We start from the raw sequence: 21,038 nt of genomic DNA on the forward strand, positions 1-21,038 counted from the left end.
ACGAATAGGAACGTAGGGAAGAATATATTTTATTAGGAATTCTATTTTAATATACAATTGTATTAGGGATAGGGATTGTATTACCATATTTTACAATATAATGCAAACCATATTATTATAGGTCTGTTTTGGGCGAGAAATTAAAACTGAGGATATTGTTTGTAGTAATAGTATAGATTGCATTGGAGAGAAATATATATACTGACTTATTACCATTAATTAGTAATGCTAGTCTATAATTGTATTACGAATAGGAGCGTAAGGAATAATATATTTTATTAGGAATTCTATTTTAATTTACAATTGTATTAGGGATAGGAATTGTATTACCATATTTTACAATATAATGCAAACCATAATATTATAGGTCTGTTTTGGGCGGGAAGTTAAAACATATTGTTTTTATTAATAGTATAGATTGCATTGCAGAGAAATATATATACTGAATTATTACCATTAATTAGTAATTCAAGTCTAGAATTGTATTACGTATTACCATTAATTAGTAATTCAAGTCTAGAATTGTATTACGAATAGGAACTAATTAGTAATTCAAGTCTAGAATTGTATTACGAATAGGAACGTAGTAGTAATTCAAGTCTAGAATTGTATTACGAATAGGAACGTAGAGAAGAATATATTTTATTAGGAATTCTATTTTAATTTACAATTGTATTAGGGATAGGAATTGTATTACCATATTTTACAATATTACGCACACAAAAATATTATAGGTCTGTTTTGGGCGGGAAGTTAAAACTGATGATATTGTTTTTATTAATAGTATAGATAGATTGCATTGCAGAGAAATATATATACTGAATTATTACCATTAGTAATTCTAGTCTAGAATTGTATTACGAATAGGAACGTAGGGAAGAATATATATTTTATTAGGAATTCTATTTTAATTTACAATTGTACTAGGGATAGGAATTGTATTACCATATTTTACAATATTATGCACACAAAAATATTATAGGTCTGTTTTAGGCGGGAAGTTAAAACTGCTGATCTTGTTTTTATTAATAGTAGAGATAGCTCTCACTGCTGAGAAATATATATGCTGAATTATTACGATTAGTAATTCTAGTCTAGAGTTGTATTACGAATAGGAACGTAAGGAAGAATATATATTTTATTAGGAATTCTATTTTAATTTACAATTGTATTAGAGATATGAATTGTATTACCATATTTTACAATATTACGCAAACCATAATACTATCGGTCTGTTTTGGGCGGGAAGTTACAACTGAGGATATTGTTTTTATTAATAGTATAGATTGCATTGTAGAAAAATATATATACTGACTTACTACCATTAATTAGTAATTCTAGTCTAGAATTGTATTACGAATATGAACGTAAAGAAGAATATATTTTATTAGGAATTCTATTTTAATTTACAATTGTATTAGGGATAGGAATTGTATTACCATATTTTACAATATAATGCAAACCATAATATTATAGGTCTGTTTTAGGCGGGAAGTTAAAACTGAAGATATTGTTTTTATTAATAGTATAGATGCCCTGCTAATCTGTTACTTCCCCGTTAATAATAATAATAACAACCCCATTAAGCCCCCATGACTTAGCGTAATTAATCCGTCGTCTGACTTAAAAGTCATGACGAAAGGCGATAATGTGAGGAGGGAGAATTGGATGCGGGAAGGTCTAAACTGAATTCTTTGTGCGTACATAAAAATTAAGACATGATTGGGGTGGGGTCCTGTGGGCTTGGGATTAGCCTAGCGAGAATCACCTAAGTTTTTTAAAATAATAATAATAATGAATAAGGGTTAAATATGACACCAAACTTAATGCAATTAGGCCACTAAACTTAAAAATTTACAATTGAAACCTTAAACTAACTCATTTCATGTAATTCATCCAATTTGCTAATTTTCTCAATTTCTAATAGGTTACCCAATTTTAAAATATTTTTTAAAAATAATTTTAAAATAAAATAATTAATTTAAAAGAAAAACTTCTTCTCCAACCACCTTCGTCTCCATAGCTGGAGAGGAAAATACCTTCTTCATCTAGGGCCAGAGATGGATATACTGTTAAAAAATTTGATAACTTGAATCAAATTCTCTTAGGGGGTGTATTCAATCACGACTTTCATAGACTTTTAAATACTTTTATCAATTTTAAAAGTTTGGTGGTATTCAATTTAAACTTTTCAAAACTCTTCAAAAGTTTACCTGTATTCAATCCAGACTTTTTAAAACTCTTTAAAAGTATACCGGTATTCGATTCAGACTTTTATTGAGTCTTTAAAAAGTCTACTGATATTCAAAAAGTTACTAACTTTCATAGATTCTGTCAGAATAGGATTTCTGTAAACTTTTTTTTCATTAATATAAATAGATGAAATCGAACCCTCCAACTCCAAACTTTTCAACATTCTCTACAGACTTTTTTTCTTCTATCTAAACTAGGCAAAATTTTCATTAATTTTACGGTACGTTTTAAATCTTTCATATATACTCATTATTTTACTTAAAATTTTCTTTTTATGTTCAAAACATATTTTTGTTGCAATCGCAACAAAAAAATTGTTGCGATCGCAGCAAGCATCTGCTACGAACAGCAGCAATCTATTGCTGCTGCGAACAACATAAATATTTGTTGCAACCAGCAGCAAGTTGCAACAAATTGTTTCAATTTTTAATTTTTAAATTTTATTTAATTAATATACCTATAATTTTATATTATTGTATGTTTATTATTATAATTCGTACTTTTTCATTCAAAACATTTTGATAATTATATTACTCAACATTAGTTGTTTCATTAGTTCAAGAAATATTTTTATTGGTTATATTTAGTAAAAATTGACTATATTTTCTTTATTAATAATATAATCTATTTTTGTGACATCAATATTTATTTTTTTAAAATATTTTTTACCATGCACTAATTTATTTATGATTTATAAAAATATATTTTTGTAAGAAAATTATAAATAACATATTAATAGAAGTTATGAAATGTTTTTGAGGGTGTATTCAATTTAGAGTTTTAATGACTTTTGTAGATTTTTTAATATGATTTTTTTAAAAAAAGTTTATAAATGTTTGTCCTACGGATATTTATAAATTCTTACAAAGTTTATAAATGTTTAAAAGATTCTATGAAAGTCTACAAAAACTCTATAAAAAGTCAATTAAAATCCATCACTTTAAAAGTTTTTGAAAGTATTGATTAAATATACCCCTTAGAATGTATTATGATTTGTGATTTTGTAGTTAAAAAGAAATTAAAGGGAAAAAAACTTGCTTCCATCTCGGCAGGGGCAAACATGACATTTTATCTCGGAGCTAATTCTGTTTACAGTTCTTGTAGGGGCTTAATATGGCCCTAAAATAAATGGCAACTCAGCCGTCAGAGACACCTTATTTAAACATGGCTTAGCATACATTTGTTTCCTAACAACCAATAAATTTTGGCCACGCGTAAATAAAACTGAATTAGGAAAATAAGAATCACACGTGTCACGTCATTGTTGAACTGTCACTTAACTCCGTAAACGTCTTGTTAGCCTTACCCAACCATAACGTGCGCCAGTGCGCCTCCCCTCTCGTTCGTTCTCCCTTCTCCATGTTTAACTTAAACTCAAACACTTGAGTGTGTATATATATACTGAATGAACATATATATATAGTGATAGAAAGAGAACAAAAAAAAACTCTGTATAATATTCTGAATCTGTCTTCTTGTTGCTTTTGAGTGTGAATAAAGGAATTGAAGGGGCCGGGGTTTCTGATAAATCATTTTGTTGAGTTCAAATTTTCTGGGAGCTGAGGACAATGTTGACGGAAAAGCTGATCGGAGAAGAGTTCGGTCCGTTGTCGCCGCAGTCTTCGACGCATTCGCTCCGGCACTGTGCGGAGGCGGCGAGGATTTTCGACGAATTGCCAAAAGCTACCATTGTTTCAGTATCCAGACCCGAGGCTAGCGATTTCAGCCCTTTGCACTTGTCCTACACAATTGAACTCCAATACAAACAGGTATTCGTCGTCTTATATATTAAGTTGTGCTCTCATTGCATTCAATTTTTTTAGTTATGAACGTAGTTATGCATTTAGCATTAATGCCTCATGGATGTCTGTAATCATGTCATTTATGCATATATGAATGTATAATTGATCATTGGTGCATACATGTGTTTCTAAATGTGGTGGCCACTATTTTGTTCCAGTCCTTTTTTCATGCCTGTTAAAATGAGGTTTAACTGCGGTAGTTTTAGTGAATTTTGCTTATTTGGTAAATGTCGGTGTTGTCGATATATTTAGCAACCAGTGGAATATATGCATGATCGGATTCGATTTTATCATTGATTTTTTTTTAAACAAGGAAAATTTGTACTTTTCCTAATTGTAGAATTGTCCCCAAGTATTGTTCATATTCACTTTTTTTGTCCCTGAGTTATTATTGGCAATTGAAATTTGCAATTTTAGTATAACTCAGGGACCAAAAAGTAGCACTATGAAAAGTGTAACCCCATAATTTACGGACAAAAAGTGGGCATAACCAATATATATTTAGAGACGAATTCTACAATTACTCTATAACTTAAGGATGAAAAGTGCAATTTTCCTTTTAAAACATTTATTTCAATGATGCAATTGCAAATTCTCTCCACCAAATACTAATATTCTTAGGCACTAGTTACACCAAATTTTATTCCTCAAATTAAAGGGACTAAACAGAGAAATATTTTCCTAGCAGGACTCAAACTAATTACTACTCCGTATTAGTTTTTCTCTATTGAGGTTTTGGTGATACCTTAGTTTATAGCATAGAGTGAGCAATTAAAGTTTCAATTTAGTATCAAACATTTGAATAGCTATTTTCAAGCACCTTTTAATTTGAGGATATTTGTATATCATTCCGTGTGATAGTACCTATCCACAGTGAAAGAATCACATTTCAAAGATATTTTTTTTCTAGTATATGCTCTGACTTTTATGAGTTTTGAGTCAAAAAATGCCTATGATTGGCAGGGCAATAAGTTTGTAATTGCAGCTTTCACAGAAAAAGTGATGGCTTAAGTTAAGGTTATTAATTATGTTGGCATAAGTGAATTGTGTTAGATCGTCTCACATAATAATTTTTAATTAAAGTGTACTAATATTTTTATCGATTAAAAAAGTGTTACATTTTAGTTAAAAAGTACGGAGTATTATACATCTCACTTGAACAGTATTACACAAGACTTATTCTAAAACAAATTATTGGAAGGAATGTAGACAAATTTCTAAGTTTCGGAATCAAGTGAATTTCTGGTTTTCTTATGACACCTATTTGAAGGTGATAGCAACACATTTTAAATGCAGAGGAATTTTGGTTTTCCTGATAAAATTTGAACTGTAGTTGATATTGCAGTACAAGGATACCTTGACTCTCCAGATAATGGATGATGGTATAATATACTCACTGTTTGGTTGATTTTTACTAGGAGCACACATTCTTAAAGCTCTGAATCATAGATGTGCTCATTAATCAATCTGATTTCTTATTTTGCTTGAGTTTTCTTTGCTAAAGGAATCAAATTATACATAATCCTAGGTGTTAAGCCTTTATTTTTAATGGGAAAAATCTATATACCATAATTCCTTTGGCCAGTGGAAAGCAACCTTGATATTCTGTTCTCTATACTGTTGAAATCTGTACCATATGGTTTGTCAGTTTGTCTTCTCTTCTTTATGTTGCACATGACGAGAAATTATATGTAGACAATGTTAGCTGATCCAGAAGTGGTGTAATTTTTCCACCAGCTGTGCTGTCAAAAACTGCTTAGTTGTTTTCCTTTTTCCATTTTTGCCTGGTGATTAACATTTCAAACAGTTACTAGCTAAATCTTGAATGCCTGCTCTTGGGAATATTACAATAATGTCAAAAGGGTTTTACAGACAGCTTGACAGTTTGGCCAGTAGGATAGTACATTGTATCTGCAACTATGTCAATCCTTTCACTTTTGGGTGTTTGGTTCAAGTTATATAAGATAACTAAGGTTATATTTGCTTGGGAATATAATATTCCGATGTTTGGTTCAGGTTGATCTAATTTTCCCCGAGAATGTCACAACCTCCACATAAAGTTTTTAGCTCTTGGAAGGGAATGTGAGATACCCTCCAATTTCTTAGGTATTCTCACATTCCCTTGTCCTATTACTAATTTTGGGCTTTTGGCATTTTAATCAATTTGTCCGTTGCCTTATTTACATACCTTAGTTTTAAACCAAACACAGGAATCTAAACATTCCCAGCAATCTAACATTTCTTAAGGTAATCTAACATTCTGTGAACCAAACACCTTATAGTTTTATCTTAGTTATTACAACTGGAAAGATCTTCTTTTATACTTGTTTTCTTCTGCAACTAGTGTTATGTGGTAGATATTTTCAATACCTCATCTACAAAAGTTTTTTTTTTTTTTGGGTGTTTATGATTTCTCTTTCTATGCTTTAGAAACTAATGTTGGGAGAAATACTCACATAGAGTGTTTTAAGAAAAAAAAGAAGCATATTGACCCCTATTTTCTTGAGATTTTGTACTGCCTTAGACCCAGTTTATTTCATGGTTTTTGTTTTTTTGAGAAGTGCTGCTTACTCATATATCAAAGTGCTTACTTCTCTTGTCCTATTAACAGTTTAAATGGAACTTGTTGAAGAAGGCGTCACAAGTAATCTATTTGCACTTTGCATTGAAGAAGCGCTCTATAATTGAGGAATTCCATGAAAAACAAGAGCAGGTTGTCTTTATCGGTTTGACTTATTTTTTCCATTCATAATTTTGATTTCACCATCAACATATATTAATGTGTCATCTGTATTGTGTGCTTTGGATGAATATTTAAGCAACTTAGCATGCTTCATATGAATTCAATGTGATAGGTTAAGGAATGGCTTCACCACATAGGAATAGGAGAACAAACAACAGGCCTGCTGGATGATGATGAACCAGATGATGGAGTCATCCCTTTGTATAATGAAGATAGTGTTAAGAAAATGTGAAGAAAAAAAACCAAACCCTTTTCCTTGGCTAGTTCTTTACAGTTACTCCTATACCAAACCTTCTTGTGCAGTAAAAATTGTGCTTTTGACACACAGCTTAACTGTGCAGGTATGTACCATCCAGAGCTGCTTTGCCAATCATTCGTCCATCCTTGTGTAAGCAGCAGACCATCTCAGATAGAGCAAAACGTGCAATGCAAGAATACCTGAATCATTTTCTGGGAAACTTGGATATTGTAAACTCTAGAGAGGTGTGATCTTGATTCTCAAATTCTTTATGATATTCAGTGCTGGTTTATTCATGGAAAGGAATTTAAGTTATATGATTGAAATGCATATTTTATCTCTTGTTATCATTGGAGAGATGGCATACAGATTGCAAGTTACATTCTTTTAGACCTCTAGACCTTTTATTTCCTATCTACTTTTCAGCAAATCAAAAAATAAAAAAACTAAAAAATCTTATCCACTTCTTGTTTGGTATTTAACTGTCCTAATTATTTTCATATCTGGGGTGACACAAGTGTCATCTTTGCTCATGCTAAAAGTTTGGGAACTTATTCTGTGTGGTATAATAAGTGAGCTTGGATAAGCACTCCTTTTTTCTTGTCAGTCAAAGGACTGTACAGCTCACGATTAGGGTTACCGTAAAGAAGTTTCTAGATTACCGATGGCCAACATTCATGATTTAAAATATGGGTTTGGCATTTGAAAAGCAGTGACTTGTGAAGGTAATTTGAGATTAGCACAAGTCTAGAAAGAACTAGAAAATTTTCTATGATGATGGGAATAATAGAAAAACCACAATTTTTTTTCACCATTATCTCCATTTTAATTTTGATTTTCGAATGTTACATTAAACCGCAATAAGAGTACCGGCTAAATTCTTTACAATTTTAAGGAAATAGTATAATGTATGTTTACTAATTTTAAGCTATCAACATTATGTTTCATGTTTGAGAAATGTATTTATTTTATGCTCAACTCTTTTATCTAAGACTGTTGGGGGTCATCAGGCAAGTCATTGGCTGTTCCAGTAACTGCCTTCTCTATTTTGTTTAACTAATAGTGGAAATTCTATTATTAAAACTATTTACTGAGAAATTCATTCTGCCATTTAGTTTTTATATTTGTTTCATTGCACTTTTTCCCTGGTGTTAATCCACTGGATTCTGCCTCAATTTCAGGTGTGCAGGTTTTTGGAGGTTTCAAAGTTATCATTTTTACCTGAGTATGGCCCAAAGCTTAAAGAGAATTATGTAATGGTTAAGCATTTATCAGTGGTTTCAGAGGGTGATGACAATAGATGTTGTTTGTGCTGTTGGCCTGGCTGTTGCAATAATAATTGGCAAAAGGTATATGCTCTTCATCAATAGCTCTACTAACATGCACATGATAGAGTCTGTCTTGACCCAAAGCTTAAGCTAATGGGTCTAGATTCATTTCATGTATATATACATGCGATTGATTTAATATCTCTCTAATGTGGGAAACTTTTCAAGTTTCTGTTCAATTGGGAAATCCTAACATTATCCACCTTCACATGTTGAATACTATTGCACTAAGCTCCCCTTAAATCCTTAATCACCAATATGCATTCACAAGCCCATTTTGTGCAGCGCCAACCTGATTTAATCATAGGCCCACCACTACTCGTGAGAACCGCTCAACATGCCCTTTGTACAGATACAAAGGCTTGATTCCACCATAGACCCACCTTACTCTTTAAGGACCGATATAGTGCAATATTTTCTACTTGGGTGCTAAAGTGTCCATCAAGAGCCTTCACACACCTTTGCTTGTAGTTAATTCCCAATTCAGAGCGTAATTATCTTTCAAGAGTCTTCATTCAGGATCTAATTGTTCACGGACTTCACAATCTTCAGCTCTAATTCCACTCTTGTTGGAAGAGAGCATTGGCTGGATCTTCCTGGGTGTACAAGCCCACACTGGTACACACATGATAAGCACACATATTGACCCAAAAGCTTAAGCCATGCATCTAGATTCATCTTATGTTTACATACTAGTTATTACATATTTCCCAATATAGGTACTTTTCAATACTTGTTTCACATGGGAAATCCTAACAAAGATCCCATCTATGCCTCTTCCATTGCCACCCTTAATGATTAGAATGGCCATAGCGCATCTAGTCAAGTCTAAGTTAAGATTTATGGTCACTGAAGATATGATGTTATTTATAAATAATACTATGGACATATGTGATCAAAGACTTCTGTCTCTATTCAGATTGAGCAATAAATGAAATAGTTATTGGCAAAGGGGCTTATATCTATTTCATTGATGTTTTTAGCATTAGGAGAATTGGATTTTACATGAATCTACAGAATGGGAACTCGAAAAGATAATGCATTGTCAAAAGAAGTTTGTAAGCTCTATGCCTCTGACATTGCCTTCCATTTGACTGTAGCATTGAGTAATCAAAGCCTCTTTATTTCTTTTTCATTGGTTAGCTCATCAAATTGCTGTATATTGATTCTTCAACTTGTAAAAGGATTATCATATAAACACTTCATCAGGCTAATTGTTGTTTCTCAGAGAGAAACATTCGTAATTCTTATGCTAATTAGTTCAATAACTTTATTGTAGATTTGGGCTGTTTTGAAACCTGGTTTCTTGGCCTTGCTAATAAACCCTTTTGACACCAAACTCTTGGACATATTTGTCTTCGATGCACTTCCTTTTGTTAATGGAAAGGGAGAAGATCGAGTAAATTTGGCAGAGGAGATAAAAGAACGCAATCCTTTGCGCTATGCATTTAAGGTCAGCTTCTGGAACTTTGGTATCATTATTCAGTGATAATGAAACAATTTCACATTGGAAAATTATTTCATGTTTACTTGTTTTTGTCAATATTTCATGCTTGTAATTGTTATCGACTATAGTAAATCTTGGAGGCCCTCTTTCATCAATACTTGTTGCCTACTTGTATTCACTGCTACCATTATTTTTTCAGTGAACCAAGGCATCACTATTGTTCATAAAGTGATGTATCCATTCCTTAAAAGTGATGCATTTACCAAAATATTTTCCACCTGCAATCTTGTAATCACTTTATTTATTACTGAATTTAGGTACACGGGTTATAAAATCTAGAACATGTGCTATTTAAAATAAATTGGACACTCGAACATGTATGTCTAAAAAAAAAGACTCAATTTTGAGTATATAGCATTTGTAATAAAAGACATTATTAGGTAAGTGATGGTGTTTGCTGTGCCATGATAATAATGCTCTTGTATAATAATTATTATTCTATTCATATTTTATTACAATGATGCTCAGATTATTAATAGCAATTTTATATTGATTACAGAGATTTAGTTCATGCACTCTCACAGGAAACGAGATGGACAGTATTTCAGATTCACTTGCCTGTATTTATATCCTGATTCTTGCTTCTTGTTTTGCCAATACTGAAAATTTTTTCTTATTTTAAAAATCAGTTTTTAACAATATAGAAAATCCTTAACTAAACCTGATCTTAAAGATGTATCCTATGTATCTTAAGTAGACTTTGGTTATTCCTATATGTTAAAAATGTAGAAATGACATACTTGTATAGCCTATGTCTCTCAAGAAGATTGTGGTTTTACCTATCTGTCTTTGCTATAATATCTGAAAGCTTTAAACTCACTGTCATAAAAATGATTGCACCTTGCTGCCCATTTGCTTTTCTAATTCCTCCACCCCCCCAACCCCTTCTCCCCCCCTTCCCTTCCCCACTTTCCTCTAATTTTCATGTTTTGTAATATTAGGAATATAATGGCTGAAGATTTACTTGTGGGGGATCCATGCATGAACTTAGGACCAAAATTTCAGCTAAACTACCCACTTTCCTCTAATTTTCATGTTTTGTAACACTTGGAATGGCCAACAGGTTACTTGTGGGAATCGAAGCATAAAATTTAAAACCAGAAGTTCAGCTGAAGTAAAGAAGTGGGTTTCCATGATTAATGAAGCTGGTCTAAAGCCCAAAGATGGTTGGTGTAGCCCTCAGCGATTTGGTTCTTTTTCTCCACAGCGTGGGTTGACTGAGGATGGTAGTTGCATCCAATGGTTTATAGATGGAAAGGAATCATTTGAAGCAATTGCTTTATCAATTGAGAGTGCAAAGTCTGAGGTTCTGCTCTTAACTAGGCACATGAAATGTGTTCATCTATCCGTTATATGTGATATAGAATTCATTGCAAGTTGTATGTGCAGATATATATTACTGGATGGTGGCTTTGCCCAGAACTGTACTTGAGACGTCCATTTCACAACCACAGTTCCTCCAGACTAGATGCCTTACTTGAAGCTAAAGCTAACCAAGGGGTTCAGGTTCAATTCAGAATGCTTTCTTCAAGCTCTTTATTTGTTCGTTTGTTTTTATTATTCTTTTAACAAGTTTATTGTCATATTTATTTGAACTCACTAAGTTAGACATGCTAAGTTAATATGCTTTACTTTGTAGGTTTTTTTTTTTTTCCTCCCAATTTGATTGATCAAATTATCTATCTGACTGGATTTCAATTGTCACACAGATTTACATTCTTCTCTACAAGGAAGTTGCTCTTGCTTTGAAAATTAACAGCTCATACAGTAAAAGAAAGCTTCTTACCATTCACAAGAATGTGAAAGTTGTACGCTATCCTGACCGTTTCCCTGCTGGGATCTACTATTGGTATGCTGTTTGATTTTACTGTCTCATTGTTGTAATTAAATTGATATAAGAATAAAATGTGTTTCTGTATTTTGGAGGTTTCACCATATGCACTTTTCTTGCTACATGCAGGTCTCACCATGAAAAAATTGTTATTGTAGATCACCATATATGCCATTTTGGAGGATTAGATTTATGCTTTGGCCGTTATGATACACCTGAACACAAAGTTGGTGATTTCCCTTCTTCAATATGGCCTGGAAAGGACTATTACAATCCAAGGTAAATTCAGTCCTAATTTCACACCTATGAACCAACTCTAATGATTTAGTTTTTGTAAGCAAGTTTGGGTAGTTCATAGTTGTGACTTTGGTGTAGTTGCTCTACAAATGAAATCCCCCCTCGAGACCCTTGGAGTAGAAAACTCAGTTTCCTGATTATAAATATTTAAGCATGGACAAAGTTGATCTAATTATCTGCATTTCATGTTTCACCCCAATTAGTAAGAACTATTGAAGGGAAGAAACACAAAATCTCAAATAATTAAGTAAATGGCGGTCCCTTTAGACTTGTAGCTTGTATTAGGGGTTACTTGTTGCATGTTTATTTGTCTTTAACTTTCATATTGATCAGTTGTATAGATGTCAATTTGATAAAATCTTAGTGGTTACATCTTCATGCTTTTGCAACTTCACTAACAATATTATACAGATTCTTTTTTTGACATTCTTCAGAATGTGCATTACTAATCAATAATCATGGAATGAAAAGAAACTAAAATTCAATTCTTAATCAGCATTTATCTTTGAAGTTGGATCTCTTAATCAGGTGATATTGCCTTGACACTTCATACAGAAGTCCAGGCCTCCAAGGATCAATTCCCTGCAACTACCACATCTTGATTGTGAAAATTAAAGTGTGATCTTGACCAACTTTTAACTGAAACCCATGTTTAATAAATATATTTGTTTATATTGCAACCCTGCATATAACTGGGAAGGGCAAACAATTTTGATAGTAAGAATCATGGACCACTGTTTGAAATCTTTACCTTTGATGTGTAGGCGTGTAGCTAATGAACAATGTGGAGTTTCATATGTTTAACCTTTCTGTTTGGGTTATACAGAGAATCTGAACCAAATTCTTGGGAAGATGCAATGAAAGATGAGCTTGACCGAGAGAGATACCCTCGAATGCCTTGGCATGATGTCCACTTTGCTCTTTGGGGACCACCGTGCCGAGATATTGCTAGACATTTTGTTCAGCGCTGGAATCATGCCAAGGTTTCTTTTTCTCCTTTAGTTTGGTTCTAAAAATTTTCAATTTTAATTTGCTAATATAACCTGTTGTTAAACAGAGAAGTAAAGCTCCAAATGAACACACAATACCACTGCTAATGCCACAGCATCACATGGTTATCCCACATTACATGGGAAGAAGCCGGGAGGTGGATGTTGAAAATAAAAATGCTGAAGTGATTGAAAATTACGACTCATTTCCTTCAGAGTCACCACCTGAAGATGTTCCATTGCTTTTGCCCCCAGAAGCCAGTGACATGGAAGCTTCTAATATAGACAACAAACTAAATGGTCTTGCTCAAATTCATGGTTCTTTTGATCAGCCAACTGTAGCTGGTTAGTTCTGTACTTTTCCATCTATTAATAACCTATAAATGACACTTTAATCTTAGATCTGAGATGAATATTTTCAGACCGACCAGAACAAACAATGACAAACCTGCAAGTTGATTGGTGGGAAACACAAGAGAGGGCTTGCCAATTTTCAGCTGATGAAGTGGCAGAAGTTGGTCCTCAAACTAATTGCTCCTGTCAGGTTAGCATTTTCTATTGCATATGATAATGTTAGGTGATATCTGATGTTAGCCTGTTTCAGTGCCAAAATTATAAAACAGATAACAAAAGTGATCCTTTATTTTATCAGCCAATTTTGTAAACTTGGAATCAGAAGATTTGAAGTTTTCAGTTGTTTATCAGTTACTTGTTTTCATTGGTATTGGTTAATTTGTTATTGTCTGTACTTCCTCAATGAACTTTTTTGAATGGTCAAAATAGTCTCTCCTCAATGTTATCATTAACTTCCTGTTTTTCACTTGTGTTTGAATTAAGTTTCTAATTATTAATAAATTCAATGTCTAACTAATGTGTTATAGGTTGTTAGAAGTGTAAGCCAGTGGTCTGCTGGAACAAGTCACACCGAAGATAGCATTCATAATGCTTATTGTTCTCTCATTGAGAGAGCCGAACACTTTGTCTTCATTGAGGTACTAATATAACATCACTGATGATACTCTATAAAACTTACTTGAGTTTCTCACTAACAAAACGGCATATTTTCTGTTTCTCATTATTTATGTTCCTCTAAGGCTCTGACTATAATGATCAGAATGAAAAATGTTGAGTCTAACTTTTTGCTATTATTTCTTTATTTTGCCAACCCCTACTTCCAGAATCAATTTTTTATATCAGGCCTTTCTGGGGATGAAATCATACAAAACCGAGTGCTTGATGCTTTATACAAGCGCATATTGCGAGCACATAAAGAGAAGACATGTTTCAGGGTTATAATAGTCATTCCACTGTTACCAGGATACCAGGTAGAGCTTCATTTAAATGATCCTTCAAATGTCTTTTCTATTTTAGATTTTCATTTTCATCAACTGTCTAAATAACAGGGCGCTCTGGACGATGGTGGAGCAGCAACAGTGAGAGCCTTAATGCATTGGCAATATCGAACAATATGCCGGGGAGAAAACTCAATATTGCATAATCTGACTGCATTGTTGGGCCCTAAAACATCAGATTTCATATCTTTCTATGGTCTCAGAACTTATGGCCGACTTTCTGATGACGGTCCATTAGTCACAAATCAGGTAGCTTCTTATGAAGCATACCCGCAAGCTGTGTATATTTGTGTTTTTTTGTCATAGATTGTCTGCTTTACTAGTCTAATTTTCACATCAGATCAGAAGAGTTATCTGCTTTGCATGGGCTTGCATGTTGCCACATAAGAGACATTGCAGTTTTATACTTGATAAAGCACTTCATGAACTAGTTTCAAATATTTGCTTATCTATTTATTTTTCAATTTCTGATGTAGGTTTATGTTCATAGTAAAGTCATGATAGTGGATGACCGTGTAGCCTTGGTCGGTTCATCTAATATTAACGACAGAAGCTTGCTTGGATCTCGGGACTCTGAGGTAATTTCTCCTAGCCCATGATTAATCGTTGCGTTATCAATGTTACGGGACAGGACAGGATAGACCATCTTTTATCGTTTTAGATGTTGAATTTCTCTGCAAAGATAAACTCTTCCTCTTTGTCATCCTTTACTATCACACACTTTAGATAGCAATAGCTGGCAGATCCTTTACACCTTTCATTTTCCTTTTTATTTGATCATTTTGACTTAGAAATTTCTGATCTCAGATTTGTGTAGTCATTGAGGATAAATGTTTCATCGACTCATCAATGAATGGAAAGCCTTGGAAGGCTGGAAAGTTTTGTTATAGCCTTCGGGTTTCATTATGGGCAGAGCACCTGGGTCTACGTTCGGGAGAGGTGAGTCATGAGTGACAATGTCAAACAGTAAATCTCCTCTTCAAAATATGCATCATTTAAGACTGCATTTAACATGTCCCGTGTTGAGACATCCATTTTTGGGGCTTTATATGCAATAATAATAATTCACATATTACATGCAGAATAGGAAATACTGGAATTAATTAACATGCCTGTCTCTCTTTCCAGATTTGTCAAATCAAAGATCCTATAGCTGAAACAACATACAAAGACTTGCTGATGGCAACTGCTAAGGTGAAGAACTATTTAATATGCATGGAGTGTGGTTAAGACTAAGTGGGCGTCATAAGTACAGTAGTATTTATCTCTAATGATCAATTTCAATATATGATCTAGACCTAGTTGAGGGTAATATATATATAGGTCCCGTTTAGGTGTGAGTCACCCGTCCCATGCGAATCTGCAAATTGAAAGAATGCATCGTAAGTACTACATGAATGCACAAAAACTACGTCCATCTCCTAGATTGCTATACAAATGCACCGCACCTACTACATGAATGCACAAAAAGTATTACACTAATGCACCGCACTTACCGTGCATTCATGTATTATTGCACTTGAGACTTGAGAGTAGTTATTGTGCATTCATGTAGTACTTACCATGCATTCTTTTTGAAGTTTGCAAATTTGCATGGTAAAACTGGTTTGCAGCTGAAAGCAAATCTATATATAATGTACTAAGGGGGTGTTTAGTTTGTAGGTTTTGAGCCTAAAAACGAGAATAAAAGTTATTGAAATGTCGGGTAAAGGATTTTTAGTTTCAAAGGGATGGAAGCCAAGGAAGAGAGTTTAGGGAATGGATTTTCTAATCCCCTCCAGGCTCCAACCATAGGTTTCATTACCATTCTTAAAAATCAACATATTTTTTTTCTTTTCTATTTGTTCATAAACAAGTAAATGAATTCTAATCAAACATTATATTGCGCCCTTCATTAGCCATTGCATTTTCAAATTATGAAATTTTACTCAATTCTTGCTTCTCAGGAATGCCTTGTATACAGGGAATAATGAAGACTTAACCTCTGATAACTTGTTTTATTTTCACAGAATAATGAAGCGATCTACCAAGAAGTGTTCTCTTGTGTCCCAAATGACACCATACACTCAAGGTGTTTTGCTCTCTCTCTCTCATTCTTTCAATTACACTTGAGATTTATGATTATATCCCAAATTAAAGTTTTGAGAAAATGCATGCAGGTCAGCATTCAAGCAATGTAAAGAGAAACTGGGGCACTCCATAGTGGATCTAGGAGTTGCAGCAGAGAAAGTTGAAGTTTGTGAGAAGGGGGAAAGCACAGTAGTACACAAGTTGAAGTCAGTAAAAGGCCATCTTGTTTCTTTTCCATTAGAGTTCATGCGTGATGATGATTTGAGGCCAATGTTAAGTAATCGTGAATTCTATACTTCTCCTCAAGTTTTCCATTGATCACTCAAGGCAGGGCAGGGCAGGGATATTCTTTCAGTCTTCCATTCAAGCATCCAACATTGGTACATGCATATCATCATCAATGTCATGTACAATTATAGACCCCATAGTGTTAGGGAACTTGTGAAGTAGCAGTTACAACAGGACTTCTGAATCTTATTTGATGCCAATATATGTTTTACAGTTAGTGTTGTATTTTATTTATTTATTTATTTTTTGCACCACAGGGATGTACAGATTATTTATATTCAATAATACCTCGTGATTGAATTAAGTTATTGACCACATGTTTCTATTGTTCTTTATAGCATATTCGTGAAAAAGTATCCGAAATAAATTAAATAAGGGTTGTACTCTGTACAAGTATGTGTTGTTTCAAATTCAAAATAGGAATCAAACGTTCAAAATATGTAGATAAGTAGAACAATAAAAAACTAATGCAGTTCAATATAATCGCTCTTATGCTTGCGGGGCTATCGACTTAGCAATGTCCAATCCATTATCACTATGTCCAAGTTCAATTTACAAAATAGTAAGATAAAAAAGTGTGCCAAGAATCAACTTGATTCATGTAGGACTCATTCTGAACTTTAACCGATTGATTGATAACAACTAGATCCATCATGGTCTTGAGGCTTCCCCTTGAACTATGTCACCATGAAGTCCCTTCTTATGAGTCATCTCAAGATTCAAAAGTGTCTTAATTTATGATAAGAACTGCCACAAGTCTGAGTTTGATTTGGACAGGCTAGAAGATGGATAACTTTTAAAGTTTTGATCTGGTTTAGCTTAGAGAGAGAAAATTGAAGATTTGTTTAACTCGATTATGTGCATGCCTTTCTCCCTATGAAATTTCAGGCTATATAGGTCATCAACTTTGTAATTTCCTTGGCTTACCAAAATTACATTATAGAGTCTCCACTAAAATATTCTGATTTAAGACACATAGAGTTCTTTCAACAAACTCTCAACTCTTCCTAGCCTAACAGGTTCTTGGTGGCTCCCATGCAATGGTATCTATACAAGGATATGTACCAGAAGTTCCTATTGCAACTAAGCCTTGTGGAACATTCTATTCTAGTTGAGTAATACCACAAACAAGTACAAACACCTAAACTAAGGTAAATTATTGTGTCGACCAAGTCCTAAAATTGAAATGCAAAACTAATAGTGAAGTTACTCTTGAAGACAAATGTATAAAAATTCATAAATAAATGTAAAATATGTATTAATAGTTTTTTCTCTCTTAGTGGTGTGTTACTTGTGGTTGAAGGATTAAAATTTAATTTTCTTGGCATTAGTCATGTGTGATAATGGTGATAAAGTTTCTTTTACTACTGGTGGTTGTACCATGTTTGATAAAAAAAAAAAAAAAAATTTACAATGTTCTCTTTACCTTACATAAAGAAGGTAATTTTTATAAGTTTGATTTATTAAGGAGTGTTTGGTAAATAGTTATTTGCTGATAGTTAGCAATTTAGGTTAGTGTGTTTGACTAGTTGATTGCATTAACTGATTGTTGAAAGATGTTTGGTAAATTAGTTGTTAGTTAAGGTTGTCTTCAATCATGCCAATCCCCTCCCTTTCTAATCTAGGTGGCAATAGAGAAACTTTTTTTTATTAGTAGTTACTGTCATGTGTGTAGCAAATGGAGAGAAAAATTGCTAAATTAGCAAGGGGAGAGAGAATGAGAAAAAAGAGAAAAAGCAGGTTTTGTATACTTATTTTTTTTTTTATTAGTTATTTATTATATTATTTAGTTATTATATTTATTATATAATATGAAAGTGTGATCACTTTTGAAAGCGAGAGAATATTGCAGGGATGTAGAATAAATAGTGAAGAATTTGTAAATTTGATGATGTGGAAGTGAGACTCATTTTAGAAAGTAAGAGAAATTTCTGGGTTAAGAATAGCTTAATAGCTAATTACATGCAAAATAATTTTCTTAAAAAACTGATAAAAAAGATGCTTTAAATTGCTTTTTTGAATTTTAGCGTTTTGGAACAATAAATTATTACAAAAACTAATTAATCAAACACTTATATTAGTTTTTTTTTTTTTTGAAAATTACACTTATATTAGCTATTTAACCAAGTTAAACAGTTAATAATGATTAAATAAATCAAAATTGACTGATAAACTAATTATATTACGAGGCCTAAATCTTAATCAATAATGGTTGAATCATATCAAATGTGAAATGCTTAGCTTGTTAGTCAAAGATAACTTCTTCTTTTTACGGCATAAAAGACAACGATATGCCAAGTTTGAATTCTGTTCAAAATTTTTAAAATGTATGGTAGTTAGTTGCCGAAAATTAAATATGTCAAAATGCATTTATGCTATGTGTGTCAAAGAAGCCTACAAATTTTGTTGTGATTCTAGATCAGACCTCTATAATGGTTGCATGTGAATTTAGTTGGACTAATAGATCAGAAGTCACTGGTCTTTAATTTAGTCCTAAATGTGTTTTGTTATTATTAATGACTATTCTTGATATATCTGTACACATACTTGCATTCAAAATTATGCTTAACGAATTTTTCAAGTTATAAAGAAAAGTTTAGAATTAAAATGTAAATTCTATAACATCACTCTCATTAAAATTGATTATGAATGAAAATAAGAAAATACCAAATTTGAAACGTATTGTGATGAAAATGAGATAAATCATAACTTCTTAATTCTCAACCACAACTCCTCCTTAACATAGAGGAATGATTGAAAATAAAAATCACACAATTCAAGAGGTGGTCCAAATTATGCTTAATGAGAATAAACTACCCAAATATTTTTAAAGATATTGTTAGGTGGTGCTGTGTGAATGTTGTTCAGGCGGTCGACCTAATCAGTCGTTATACTGTGGACCATGGATCATGGTTGATACTGCAGTTGTGTTAAATTGATACTGCAGTTGTGTTGAAAGGATACTGCAGTTGTGTTGAAAGGGAACTGCAGTTGCGCGAAACAGAGGCCGTGCCATTCATCTGGAACTGCAGTTGTGTTGAACGGATACTGCAGTTGTGTTGAAAAGATACTGCAGCTGTGTTGAATGGATAATGCAGTTGTGTTGAACAGATGAATGGCCTCTGTTATGTGCAACTGCAGTTTCCTTTCAACACAACTGCAATATCTTTTTAACACAACTGTAGTATCCGTTCAACACAACTGCAGTATCAGCTATGATCATGGTCCACAATGCATTGTGGACCATGGTCCACCATATAATTTGCGATGCTAAGGGGATTTCGAAGATGTCATATAAAAATGGATTAGACTAGTGAGATTAGGAGGTCTATACCTAAATGATTTTAGGAAATTTGTTACTTAATTGAAGCTATTTTCCTATTGTATCTTAGGGATGTCATTTCATAGTTTCTGAAGGCAATTTGGACCAAATATGAGGAGGATACTTCGTTCAGATTTGCAAGGGATTTTATTTCCTATTTTAGGCCGGGTGCCTATGTATAAATGCCCTCTCTAAGGGCGTTTAAAGGACTATTTTTTCATGAAGTTTAGCGCAATTTATGTAAGATTATTGTTTTGAGTTATCTTTTGCGTTATTATTACTTATACATTCTCGTAAACCACACTGTCTAAACAGTTGTGTTGGTCAGCCGATGACCCGTCAAAGATTGTAAAATCAACATACTCAACATTCTATATATTGAATTAAGTATTATTATATCGAATAGTAGTAAAATGCATCAAAAAAAAAAAAGAAAAAAGAATAGTAGTAAAAAGAACCACATCAATTTATGATCTTTTAAAACAACAGAACACTGAAATATTTCCTATTTCAAGGCATTTATTTGTAAGCATTTTATTTGAAATATTGATAACCACCATCTAGTGAGGTAATTTTGATGCTAAATGTAATGAGACCATTTTTCTTGGCTTTTATAGAGTTTACAATAAAAGTATTGTTCTTGTTGAAGAGACATTGAGCTGAAAAATGATTTCATGAATGCAGATTCATTCCCAACTCCACAACTTATTGAGACCCAATTGCGCAACATATACAACTTAGGTTGTAATTAACCCAGGCCATTATGCACAGATGGAGAAATAGTTAGCCAAATTATTTTTATTTTGAAACCAAATACTTTTGATTTTGTTTTAAATAATATTATACATTAATAATCTGTCAAAGTACCCATGAGACTAATCATTAGTCCACACAAATATCAAATAATTTATATTTAGTGCATTTAGTATATTAAAAATGTACGTTATATTTAGGAAAACTATATTATTTGAATACTGAAAGTACATTATTTTGTATAATGTACATTCAATACACGAAT

At 32.8% G+C, this 21,038-nt stretch overlaps 1 protein-coding gene across 1 annotated transcript; it reads left to right on the top strand.

Annotated features, from left to right (window-relative positions):
• The first annotated feature begins 3,688 nt into the window (after positions 1–3,688).
• On the top strand, positions 3,689–17,010 carry LOC116032852 (phospholipase D zeta 1-like). The gene is made up of 21 exons (XM_031275590.1): positions 3,689–4,022; positions 6,667–6,768; positions 6,911–7,026; positions 7,140–7,281; positions 8,218–8,385; positions 9,644–9,817; positions 10,935–11,177; positions 11,261–11,377; positions 11,581–11,720; positions 11,832–11,981; positions 12,826–12,982; positions 13,057–13,333; positions 13,411–13,532; positions 13,870–13,980; positions 14,167–14,313; positions 14,392–14,589; positions 14,817–14,918; positions 15,148–15,279; positions 15,469–15,534; positions 16,350–16,411; positions 16,500–17,010. The coding sequence occupies exons 1-21, from the start codon at positions 3,822–3,824 to the stop codon at positions 16,726–16,728; spliced, it is 3,156 nt and encodes a 1,051-aa protein (XP_031131450.1). The 5' UTR covers positions 3,689–3,821; the 3' UTR covers positions 16,729–17,010.
• The last annotated feature ends 4,028 nt before the right edge of the window (positions 17,011–21,038 follow it).

The sequence above is a fragment of the Ipomoea triloba genome, chromosome 10 (assembly GCF_003576645.1).
Source record: "Ipomoea triloba cultivar NCNSP0323 chromosome 10, ASM357664v1".
NCBI classification, from domain to species: Eukaryota; Viridiplantae; Streptophyta; class Magnoliopsida; order Solanales; family Convolvulaceae; genus Ipomoea; species Ipomoea triloba.